Consider the following 13,960-nt stretch of genomic DNA (forward strand, 5'->3'; position numbering starts at 1 on the left):
AATTCAGTTTAGTTCATTCCTTTTTTTAATCGGCGTTAATTGGCAACCTTTTATTTGCTGAGTCGGAAATGAGGAATAAGTAGCCAACTAGATGTGAAAATTTTAACTGTTTACGTATTAATTGGTATTGGTTACTAATCATTATTCATTTGGGAATAAGGAAGAGTAACTAACTTGAGGTCATTGAAGAAGAAAAAACCCAGTTTATTTATTTGGTGCGCCGACGATGTGTCTATCTTGTGGAGATAAACCTGCTAAATACAAAGGGCATCCGGGGTCAACTTGCTTGATGATTGATGATAAATCGTAATAATACTTAGCTGTCTAAAATGGGGCATTTTCTGTTACTATTTTTAGATAATGTTCCCTGATTGGATAAGGTAATATTGACGTGGGCGTGACCCACGGATACTAGCAAAATTACGCATGATACATATTGCTATCATTAAAGAAGAAACAAGCTGTCAGACACAAACGGGAAATTCATTGCTAAATATAAGATACGGATTTACTCCATTTGGAAATTAAGTTCGCAAAATCGTATGGTTTATAATTCATATACGCCACAATGTTAATTAGACTATTTGTGTTCCATTTGGTGAGTATATTCAGTATTTTTAATCTTAAGACTTTACAGCTTGTTTTTCATTCCATTTATCAATCTATATATGTACACTTAGGTGGGTACATATATACACTCACGCAGTTAGATAGAAAAGGGGCAGAGGAATGAAGATCAAGTGAGAATGGGGGTTCGTGGAACAGTATCCATTGTTGTTTAATACTGTATCATCTAGAAAACGGAAAATCACGACATATCTGTGAGTAACGACGAAAGAAAGTGTGAGCGATTTCAAGATAATTTCTAACTAATTATTTAAAGTCTTTGATTCACAAGGTTGCCTTGCTTATATGTTGGTTAGGTATTACATACAATTTAAATACAAACAGTATGCATACACGTGTATTTTTCATAAATTTACGATAAATGGGCATATTGTTTCCAATACTTAATTTCACAAAACGTCAATCATCAAAAATTCCATGCTTAAACCTTTTAAAGACCGTAAATCAGAGTGGAGATGTGTTAGCTTGGTTGGTTGAATGTACGACTCTTAATCCAACAGTCGCTGATTCGATACCCACCGAGACCAGCCCGAGTGTGTACTTGGGAAAAGCAACTTGACCATATTTTCTTGGCATGATATAGTCACACAAAAGCAAGTAAAACAGAACACAAAACAAAACAACAAGCAATCTGAATATTGATCGACAATATAATAAAGAATGTCTGTCTTGTGAATTGTACATATATTTTTTTTAAATTCCATATCTTATCCCGGTTTGGACTTATATGACTAAATAGCTTTAGTTTGTAACACTTGTATTCGGTGAATACATTATTTTGCAAAACAGTCGGGATTGTTCTTCTGTTTTTATATTTATCTAAATAACATGTTTATGTTTACCAACAGTCGAGCAATTTGTGTACCACGTTCAGGTGTGTTGTTTACGTTTTCATAAGACGATGATTAGGTCATGGGGAATTCCCTGCCATCTAAACACTTGACATGACCAATACAAGGACAGTCTAGATTAGGGCTTCTGTGTTTGTAAATTTGTCCGACTGGTCATGATTAACTACATGTTGATTATTACATTTACGCTTGGTAAAATATCCTCGTTGATGTTCTAAAAGCTTCTTTCAAATCGGGGATTAATTAATTCAACAGCAGAAAGAGACGCTTTACATCGACCCAGGTGGTGGCGATGCCATATTTATGTTATTCTACGTTTTGAAATTGGTCGTAATAAAAAACAATTGTGTATAGTTCCATTAAGAGAAAATATATAATCTAAAAATGTTTGTGTTATTTGTATGACTCTTGTATGCTCGTATTCTTTATTGTATTAGTACTCTCTCTCTCTCTCTCTCTCCTGGTTGTCTAAGTGGTTAGAGCGTTTACCTAGAATGCGGGAGGTCGCGGGTTCGAACCCCAGCCGAGTATACCAAAGACTTATAAAAAAATGGCACTAGCAGCTGACTCGCTTGGCGCTTAGCATGAAGAGGTTAATGTTAGGACTAGTCGGTCTGGTGTCAGGATAATGTGACGGGGTGGGACATGATGCCACATATCTGCAGCATGATGTCCCATTGTAAGACATCACTATAAACTGCCACACTGAAGATATCGTAGCGACATGACTGAAAAAAGTTAAAGCTACGTTAAAAATCCAAACGACAAACTCTCTCTCTCTCTCTCTCTCTTTGAGGTAAGAAGAAGCACGATCTAGACTTGATACCATGAAACATGTTGTAACGTATTTCTGGGGACGCAGAAACAAGAGATTAATTACATGATCATCATTCGAACCTAATATGCTACTTTGCTCAATCCGATTATTCTCCACAATATATATATATATATATATATATATATATATATATATATATATATATATATATATATATATATATATATATATATATATATAAATTTACGTGATTTATATGTATATTTCATAACCAAGACCGAACCCAAAAGACGGTTGAAGTTAATCTTTTAATCTTTTTGTGTTTGTTGCAGGTGACTGTGATTGCGTTCGGCATTGGGTCCAGATCAGTTAATGAGAAGTTTCAATGGCTTCGTTCAATACATTTCAAAGACTCTGAGAACAACCAGACTGCCAGCAATAAACTGCATGCTGGCAACACTATATCAAGAATTCATAGTGCAGCATCTGGATTAAAGCTTTTGAATACTGTACCACAAGATACTGAAACATTGTCCTCAACTACAGGCAGAGTAGCGGAAATTGGTGATGGAAATGGAGAAGTTATTGAACCATATCAAGATTTCATTCAGCCGCGGTCTACCGTACTCAATTTGTTATTAACATGGAAAGGGGACGGTTTACCTTTTACTCCCGATTCAGTCACGTCAACGATGACAAGTGAAACCACTGTAACCGGTGTAAGCGGCATGCAAACGGATGTCATTAGTTCTAGTGATGGTATGTTAGTTGATCAATGGCATAGGTCACTGATCTTGGAAAATGGAGGGGAAAGGACAAATGTCACAGTAGCTAACAGCGAGGACACCAGTAAAGTGCACACAACTGAGACAGAAGCTTCTTCGTACAATGAAACACGAGTTCAGGCTCACATCTTGAATTCGATAGACGGGATAAACTCCACGTTTACATTTCAAAAAAGCAGATTGCATGATATGATATCCATTACCAAATTCATAATTGTCACAGCGACTGTGTCATGCGCAGTGATTGTCATTTTGGCTCTAATATTTGGCATTAGCAGTTGTAGAAAGAGAAAAGAAGTCACACTTCGTGATGTCAAAGCCCATAGCTTCCAAAAAACAGATTCAGACCTATTAAAGGTCATTCCCCGTGAGGACAAGGGTACCTTCATGGGAATCCCTTCCAATAACCAGATCTGGAAAGAACTTCAGATCATTGAAAAATCGGCAGCAGTTCCTTCTGTTAATTACGTGGAGATCAATTGAAGCTGGAGTTCCGAACAAAGATACACAAATGCAATACTGGTGATACACTCTAGGTGTCTGCTCAAGTTATTTCAAGAGAACTTGCATGAAGCTAATAAATCTCTGATCTTGTTTAAAACGGTCTAACCTTTCAAAGCTGATCCAAAATGACTTTTAAAAGAAAAGTTAATTCTGACTGAACTTTCGAAAATAAGTTCTTTTGCGAAACATAAAATTCTCGGGGTTAAACTCGGACTCTAGAATTATATCATCTCCAGTCCTGGAAGTTGTAAAAACAAGTTCTTCCTGAAATTCAAGAGTCGGCACAAACTTTTGACATCTGGTCAGTTTTAGTCAGTATGATGATCAGTTATATGTCAGAAGTTTTAGCAACAGAGCGTTCGACCCGTGCAGATATAACCTCGAAATGATAACTGGCAGACCATAAATGACCTCAGAACTGCCTTATTGGATGATATTACTGTAAGGAACAGCTATTACAGTAAAAGGAAGACGTTCATTTATGCTATCGCCGTATGTCAGTCAAACTTTAAAATGCACTGATACATATGGACTGCCGACAAGTACTATTCCGGGTAAAGGTGTGAGGCGTTTGGTAATTACGGCATTCAGTAAACTTCTCTGACATTTACGGTCTAATACTCGTCGGCCACCCGACTGCCACTGTATAGCATATTCAGTTCGAATGATCATAGAGTCAACATTTTTCAGCCTTATTTTATTAAATTTTAAACATATGCTACCAATTGACACTTTTTCGTTTGGAGGATAATTTTCAAAACAAAAATGGTCTGATTGTATATGACGCGCACTGCTAATGAGCGGGTGTGTTTATTTCTTTTCTGGCGACTAGTCACGTACACTCTCCATTAATTACAAATGTAACAACATAAATGGTTGACAATCGGTGGGCAAATTATCTTTCTCTAATAGTTACAAGAATAATACAATTGTTACAAGCCAGGAGCGGTGTCAAACCCTGGCGCGATTCCCACTAGAAGTCATAAGTTTACCCCAAATTTCTAAAGACTTCCATACAACTTCAGTTGTAAATTAGAAAGCCCGGCGTGTCCGTTCTATACATGAATTTTACTATAATCAGTGCAAGACCATTGATCTCAGAACCTGCCAAATAGCTATCAACCGCACATCTGCATGGTTTCTCTTCGTTTGGTTTCCGTACCGCCAGCAGTTCACGCCGTAAAAACTATACAACTATCCCCTAAAACAGGTAACTATTTTAACTACGCCACCTTAGGCCAGTCAATCCATGGTTTCCAGGCATATTTCGCCAGTACAACTGCATCACATTTGCCACTATGGCGACATAAAGGGTATCTGTCCAGTCCCTTATTGATTTCATTGTGTAATTTACCGGTTTCCTACCGTAAATGCTACCAATGCAGTATACACCATAAGATTTTAATAGGGACTATGTTATTTAGGGACATTCGTTCGGTTTAGATCTGAAATCACAATTAGAGAACCATGGCATCATGGAAACTCACTAACAATTCACTCAGTGACGTTTGCTCCTAGTAATTGGCTAATTATTTCGGGCTAAGGAATATTTATATTGCACCAAATTCCGATAATCAGACAAGTAATCACAAAAATCTAAGAATTCCTTCAAACGTGGCGCTATAACCAAATGCGCATACTCCAAATTTATTACACTATTATTTTAGAAAAGTACCAAGTAAAGACGCGAGTTAACATGTACAAAGCAGAGCTGTTATTGTATTTTCGATTCATGAAGTCAAATTGAAACTTAAAGATTTTTTTCCTACTTTCGCGTTTAATTGATACAAATGTAATAGTATGTATTACGAATGAACTAGCAGTAAATTCTGCAGATGTAACGACTAGCATGCTTCGCACGGAACATAATCCCAAGAAAGGTAGGTCATTGCGTCTACGTTAATCTTTTATGACTGTGATGCAAATAATGGCATTCGGTGGAGCACGAAATGTACCTATTTCACTTCTGCCTACCCGAACCGTTTGTCATTATGTTGTCATTTCAAACGTGAACACACAAATTAGATTTCACGAAAATATACACAAGAAGTTTCTGCAATCATTTAACCCTGAAAATAGGTGACTATGACCTACTTTTGCCAATAGTAGTGCCCTCCAATAAGAACGTAATATATATTTGCAATAGGTCGATAGTGCTGGTGAGTGGTCACGTGGAATTTCGCAAATACATTACAATGCAGTCAGATGTCTCGATGATAGGCACCGAAGAATTTATGGCGTAATTTGACGAAGCATTTATGCCCGCTGACTATATCTAACTTTTAAATATGTTCTACAACTCAGTTTTGCTCACGCATCGCTCTTAATTTTAAATGCTAACAGTAATAATGATAATATTAAGACGACCGACCACCACCACCACCACCACCTGGTCCATTACAGTACACAAAACTACATACATGTTTATTCTGAATCGGATGAAAGAACAAGTTTGATATAGCGCTGGGACACATTCAGGGCGTAAGGCTGATATGTATTCATACACATTAAATGACTTTTTAACCACCACTCCATTAAAAAAAACCCACAGGTATGTGCTTCAATTATATACACACTCTTTTGCACCTTCCAGTATTTTTCTCTATACAGTGTAAATGGAATTCGAATCAGATTGGAATTATTGATATCGCTGCAATTAAGAATATTATCAGGAATAAGTCCTTAAAATACAAATTAGTTCCGTTCACGGTGTGCGATATAAAAATATGCATTGAACATCAGTGTCTAACGCTAGATCACTTACGTAAAGTTATAAAGTTATCTGATGAAATGTATAGATTCTAATGGATCTGCTAGACCCGTGTCTCATTTATGAAAGATTTCAAAGAGCAGATGAAATCAATTATTTAAAGCACATTAATGATACGTTTTATTGGGGCTGGGGTCATGCATTTTGTTTTAAAACTGCTGTACTGCACAGTTACACCGATCCCCTACCCACTTCATTTGGCATGCACATAAAGTGAAACGGTGATACAATATCATCGTTGAAAAATTACTCTTGTCTCGCACACTTCCGTTTACGTCGACCGTGCTTAGTAGAAAAATCTCCTACTATAGTCAGGCTCTCTTGAATGAAATCGAGGAAGACAGTCCAATAAAGAATTATTGTTACTTCAATAAATAACAACAGTCGGAAATATCAGTATGGAACAAACTAAACATAATAAAGAGAACCCTTTGGTGGCCTCTAATGATATGAAGAGAATATAAAAGGTATCTTTAAAACGACGGACGGGGATGGAAACACCAGTTTCCTCACTAGGGTTATATTATCTGTACCCTTTTTCAGAGTTGCCAAGTTTATCTCGATGCGAATTGAAGAACTGAAGATCACATATGGTAGATCTCGTGCATTTTTGTATTTCAGTACTATCAATGTTTGGTCTACACATCATTGTTTAAATGAATCAAAGAAAGATTTTAAATACTGGTCATGATGAATTATTATTTGAATTTAATAAAACAAATATCAACATCGCTTTCAATTTAAAGTTTGCTAGCATTTCAAAAGCTAAAATTATATGGATTGGACAATTTCCACACCTTATCAACTGTTAAATTCATTTCGTCACTTTTGTAAAGAAATACAGTATTGAGATCGTCTCATGGTTTTCATAGAGTAATGTTACACATGTAATGTTGATTGATAGGTGCAATAATCATTTTGTAAAAGTTTCTTGTTAAATTACTTAATCTGTGTATTTGATTGCTTTCATGTAAGATATATGATGGATGATTGTTATTTCATGCAAATGATGAAAGACTATTTCATTAAAAGTTCGTTTTCTGTCTTCCTTATCGTTGTCAAAATGTCAAATAGTTGTGACGAATTATTTCTTTGCGACTCATTTACATGTATGCTTGTATATACCATTGCTCTTGCCAGTGAACCACAATACATTAATAAATATATAGCCACACTTTGATAAAATGCGATTGTATTCCATCATGTGTTGTCTATTTTTCATTTTGATAAATAGTTGTTGTGTCATTCTACTCGCACTTAGTTCCTGGAAGAAATTACAAAGCAATAAACAATTAACAATGCTGTCATTTACAAAATGCCCTTTTACTCGATTTAAAGAATTGTATTTCTTACGGTAAAAAAGAAAGAAAAAAAAATGAAAGAAACAGCAAAGAAAGGTAGAAATTAAGGATGATCTTAAGTTGAATTAATTGACCAATCAACAATGTTTCCCCTATAAAAATTTTCTGAAGAAGAAAATCGAGTACCTACTACCTACTAACACTTCCTCTAACCTTGAAAAAGGGCAAAGTTATAGCAATATCCATTCGTATATATGATATCTTGAAAACTACCAAAGTGTCAGTGTTCTGTTAGCGAGATAACCGGTCTTCGACAAGCAACAAAAAAAAAAAAAAAAAAAAAAAAATTGAGGTCAGTGACAGTGCAGTTGCCATTGACTTTGAGTAGCAACAGTTATATTTGCTTCGCAGAATGTAAGGCATCAACTTTAAAAATTGCTATCAGTTGCTATTATACACAAGCAAAGCTGAAAAAAGTGGAAGATCATGAAGTAAACCTGTTAGCTTGTCCTAGCTTTGGTAGTCGCTCTGATGCCAGTTCTCTCAAGTCCATCAAACACATTTACTCATTTATGAAATTTTATTAGTGGAGTTAGGACAATAAAGGTTCTGTTCTCGTTTGTGTTTGGAAAATATGTATTATTTTATTCATATAAAATTCGAAACTGCGATAAACAACATTGGCCCAAGGTGTCGAAGACCTTTATATTGACGTCATTTGTCCTTCGTTTAATGTCGGTGAAGATCCTTAATGACAAACATTTTTTCCACTCCTTAAGAAAAACAACACAAAAAAACAATAGGACCCATTCTTATCACACTTCGCTGGTCATCGAGGTATTTAGACTGCGTGAAATCCCATACAAATGCTCATTTAGGTGATGGAAGAAAGTCAACGTTCCTAAAGGCTGACTAAATAGCAAACAATAACTAGACTATAATTTCTCATAAACTGACCATTATGTTCTTATCTTTTCATTCATCAAACACGGACGCTGTTACTATTAAAAAAAGACAAAATAAGGACATTGAACTATGTCAGACCGAAACTTTTTTTTATCATTGTTAATACATACGATGAACACATTATCGAAAACTTCATCTGTTAATAATTTGTGTGACTTATATAAAGACTTTCTATATATTTTACCAGATGTTATAACCACCATCCCTACATGGATACCTTTTAGGTTTGTACAAAATAGCTATAAACTATCCGTATGTTATGACAATCAACACTAATTATATAGGTTACGCTCTGTTTTTCTTTTCAGCAGCACTAACTCAATTAGTTTATGTACATTTACAAGATTTTTATTAAAATGGATTGACATTAATTTCGATCACCATTTGGATAACTATGCTGTCTGAAGCCGATGAATGACTGTGTCTGTTTGTTGCGTAAATGTGCTTGCAACAGCACAGAGTAAACTAACTTTGATCGTCCTTAAATACGAAAACGAATTTTCATAGTGTATGCTTTTTTATTACTTCTTCTGAAAGTGACTTTTAGAATGCTCAGTTATAAAAAAATAAAAAAAAAAAATAAAACGTTTATCGCCATACAAAGATAGCATCCTTTGAGATGCACATCAGAAGCAAGACATATATTTGTACTCTCAAAACCAAATCAACCTCATTCATATGTTGTTCGTCCTTCGAGTTCAAACATGACCATGACACCACTAGTTGATTTGATTTCTGTGAGTGTCTGATGCGGCAAATTTTTTTCTTAGCTCTCTGTGACACACTTGGCAGAAGACGCCATATGGGTTTCCTTGATCAATGGAGGACGAACTGCAATTCTGAGATTTACACTGCATGCACTTGTGCAATGTCTATGCAGTTCTCGGTTCAAAATATGTAGCTCCAATATGGACGAAAAAGTGCAAAGGTAGAGTGATTGTGTACGAGATGTTCCCAAAACTCAGGGTTTCTTCTAACCACCCTGAGATAACTTTTCCACCTTCAGCCCTTTACAGAAGATCTTCTTTAATAGTCACTCTCCTGACAGCCTGGTGACGTGACCTACCCATTTCAACTGTGATTTCATCAGCTGAGTGTGCGAACCTGACAGTCTGGGGCCCTGTTTTGCCATCTTATCTTAATCAGCTTCCTCGAGTAATAAATGTCCAGGTAGTTAAGCTTTTTGCCGTGACGTCTTTTCACCTTCCAGGTTTAGCAATTCGGCTTTGGTTTCATCGTTGATGTAGACTACACGTGAGAGTGTGTTGCCGAGATATGTGAACTTGTCCGCTGTCATAAGGATTCGGCTATTTACTGTGATGGCATGCTTTGCGTAAAGCTTTCCTGTGGCAGCTTGTTGTATTGCCTCTGTCTTTTTTATACTGAATGTGGGACCGAAATTGTCACAGACTGAAGAGAAATGGTCCATATTGTGTTGCGTGTCAGAATCAGATTTGATATTTAGGACCAGTTGTCAGCTAAAAGATCACAAACAGTCATTTCCTATAACTTCGTCTGCGCCTTTGTTCTCATCAGATAGAAGAGCTTGCCGTCATTCCGGTATCTGATGTTGTTCTCAATGTCTTAATCACGGAAGGTGTCAGTAAGCATGGCAGAGAACATCATACTGAAGAGGTTTGGGGCCAGCACACAACCTTGCTTGACTCCATTGGTGACTGGGAATGATCCTGATGTCTCGCCTTCGTCAAAGACACGATCGAGCATGCCGCCATAGTATTGCCGAATCATCAATAATTTCTCTGAGCAGCCACATTTTGCCATGATTTTCCAAAGGCCTTCATGTATGACTGTGATAAAGTATTTTTGTCAAGTCAGTATATGTCGTCCGCAGGTTAGAGTTCTGTTCCTGGAATTTGTATTGGAGTAGACGAGCTGCACGCAGCATTCTGTGGTCCTTCTTCGTTCTTGAATCTACCTGACTCGGTCAGGAGCCATTGACTGATGTGTTTCACAGGGTGACTCAGCAGAATTCTGGCGACGATTTAGCCGGCTACTGACAGCAAGGAGATTCCCCAATGGTTATCTCAAGATGGCATGTTGCCTTTCAGCTGGTTTAAGTAGACGGCTGATATATCCTCGTACGTCTGGGGAATATTTATCTTAGTCCACCTTCACTGGAAGAGTCCAGTAAGTTTCTGTGCCATGTGCGACCCTCCCGCGCTGTAGACTTCTGCTGCCATCGAATCTGCTCCAGGCGCTTTGCTATTTGACAGCAGGTTAGCTGTTTTCACAGTTTCAGTCGGTGTTTGAGGATCAGCAAGTGGTATGTTGATTAATGTTAGATGGCTGCTGATTAGTGGGGTTGCTACAGTGTTCTATCCATCTTTGTTGTATATTTCCTTTGTCACTTAGCAGTGTGGCCCAGACAGCACACCGTCATGGAGAGGTTCCTGATGACTGTGGTCCTTCAATGACTTTAAAGCGTCATAGAAATTATTCGTGTCAATTATGTTTGCATAGGACTTAATCTCACCTAGCCCATCATTTCAGAGCCATCAAGATCTCTTAGAAATAAGATATTATTAAATCGTTGACAATTTTGGGCTATTTGAATGTTTGAGCATGTCTTTATCTTCCTTTAAAAACAAACACTTAATAATCCATTATATCACAGTCTCATGGTGTAACTGGGTATTATGTGTGTGCATAAAGGCTACCGGAATTATGTCTAATGGTAAAACCTATGTGCACAAATGAGAAGAGTACTTTCGTTAAGGTCCACGTGGTGTCTCTTGACTTGGAGAGTATATTACATCTACAGATGTAGGCGGATGGACGTTTTCCTTCAATGCCGCAATTAAAGAATATAAAGTGGTGTGTTCACCAGATTTTGCCATTCATCGTCGACCAGAAAACACGAAAGAATGTCAGAACACTGCAAAGTGATAAAACTGATCACAGTCTTATCACTGTCAGAAAGAGTACAACACATCCTGGACCAGATGGAAGAGATGGATGTCAATCTCCACGTGCGTCACATCAAGGGGGAATGAGCTCTTTAAAAATCAGCAGTGGGGTTTATCTGATATGCAATGGAGTAAGAAGTGGGAAAGATAAAGAGTCCATGGGCGGAAGAGAAGAGGGAAAAAGTGCGGGAGAGGAGAGAACTATCGCGCCTTAATGTCCACTGGATGAAGAGCCAAGACAAATTGGGGAAGGGAAGAGGAGAAAGGACTGGATTCCTGAGATAGAGAATACAGAAGATTGGGAGAAGGAAGCCAGTGAATCTCCATTTAGGCTAGCTATCTCGGTTCGAAGATGAACTGAATACTTGAACAAGATATGTTCTTGTTGCCGAGCCAGATCTGGGAGATGTAGGTGTCCTGGATATCAATAAACACCCATAATTAAGGAAATCAGCCAAACGAACCATCTCAGGGACATCCAGATGTATTGAAAAGATATATACTACTCAAACCCTTTGCCAATCCATGTGTTTTTATTTGTATGTATACCCATGTATATGCTCACAACCCAACTAAAACTTAAAACCACTTAACCATGTTGTTAGTGATATCATGTTCGTGTGAGTACAGTGTATCTGTCTATAAACACTACCTACCATATACCCTTTGCTTGTATGCGATAGTATATTTACATACATGTAAGTATAGCGCATGTATAAATACTGTTACTCTAGGTGCTGGATATTATAATAAAATTGTGCGTTAGATAGTATATCAAAATTTTATGTAAAGGAATATGTGTTGGATAGCGATCGAACAGTAGGTGATTGGACAGTTATCAAAACATTTTATCATTACATTTTCAGTAGTCACCTTTATATTTTTAATGCTGAAACGGCCTCTAAAAATCCACAATTTGACAATTTAACATAACATGTCCCCAGTGGGGGCTTCTGCATTTAATAACTATGGACATTTTAGTATAGCATTCTTTGCAAAGCCCTATTAATTGTTCAACATGGAAACGACCTATAGCATATTCTCCAAATTACGTTTCATTTTCCATCGCGGCCAATATTGGCTACTGCAAGTTAAACAAATGGACATTTTAAAAGTATGGTTTCACTCACAGCTCTACAATGCCACCCAACGTTAAACCAATAGATACTTTTTGAGCCCTATAGTGGCGCCATCTCTAAACCTAACGAGTAATGTTAACGACTTGTAGAGCCCGATAGTGGCTCATTTGATTACGTATGTGTTCGTTGCTATTCTGCAGCAGCTATGGGATTCGTGCAATTTGCGAAAATATTCGTAAATGTGGCCAGTCTATATCGCGTCATGTGTCAATATGCAGTTGCAGGCTATCTGATCTTAAAAACACTATTGATATACCCTTATTTACCTAACACCTCGTTTTCTTCCTCAATTTGAGGTTTTTAAATATTGCATTTGGGAAATTCTTCATCTCGTTGTTGTTTTAATAATAAAAATAATTCCAAGAGTATACATTTATAATTAAAGAAATATGTTTCCATCTCTTTTACTATCTATACAGCGGATATAATAACAGTATTTGACAAATGCATCATTAGCAAAGAAATGTACAATCTCAATTTTAGAAGGGAAAAAATGAAAAAGTTTTTCTGGACTTGCATTATGCCGCCATATTCTTCGTGCTGATTGATTATCTTTCATTTCATCTATTTTTAAGCTGTTTATTTATCTTTTAAAATAATGTAATTGTCCCAAAAAGATGCATTTATAATTATTTGCAATCAGTCACTGTCTGTGGCTTTGCATCATTTCAACGAAGCTTGATAAATTCATTGTCAATCTGAAAAAGGAAAAACAATAAGAGGAAGCGCACTGTTTCATTCCCGTTATTTTCACAAACAAAGTTCTTCATCTGTCAAACTGGACTCTGCTCAGAATAATGGCTTGTATTCTTCATGACGAGTCTGCTTTGTTTAACGTTTGACTTGATATATAGGAAACTTGGGTAATACTTATATCCATGTCTAATGCTCATTCAACTGCAAACATGACTTCCAGGACATGTCGTGAAACAACGAGCTGATAGGTCAGGATCTACGCTGATCGTTTGAAATCGTTGTTTTAAAGAATATTATGGAGCCTGATCTACCGATACATTATGCGACGGCATATTTTGATCAACGCTATTTGCTGTTGTAAGCATGATATATATAGGCAGTACATATGTGCATGTATTTATTTGTATTCTCAATGCACATATTTATTGGTTATTTAGTGGTATGACCTGTTATTGGAGGCCACCTGTCTTGAGAGACCATACTTATTGGCAGAAGGGGTTGTCTTTCAAGAGACGTTCTTCTGTGTTTAAATCCCAAGTTTACTATCGAGGTTGGGTCACGCTTCCTTTTTCAATTACAAATATAGGTGGAAGTCAGGTGGTGGGAATGGGTTATT

At 36.9% G+C, this 13,960-nt stretch overlaps 1 protein-coding gene across 1 annotated transcript; it reads left to right on the forward strand.

Moving 5' to 3' along the window:
* The first annotated feature begins 443 nt into the window (after positions 1-443).
* LOC149805632 (uncharacterized) lies at positions 444-7,515 on the forward strand. Its single transcript, XM_089950271.1, has 2 exons — positions 444-598; positions 2,589-7,515. The coding sequence occupies exons 1-2, from the start codon at positions 569-571 to the stop codon at positions 3,522-3,524; spliced, it is 966 nt and encodes a 321-aa protein (XP_089806397.1). The 5' UTR covers positions 444-568; the 3' UTR covers positions 3,525-7,515.
* Positions 7,516-13,960: the final 6,445 nt, after the last annotated feature.

This window comes from Sinohyriopsis cumingii, chromosome 2 (assembly GCF_028554795.1).
Source record: "Sinohyriopsis cumingii isolate HCF-2022 chromosome 2, ASM2855479v2, whole genome shotgun sequence".
NCBI lineage: Eukaryota > Metazoa > Mollusca > Bivalvia > Unionida > Unionidae > Sinohyriopsis > Sinohyriopsis cumingii.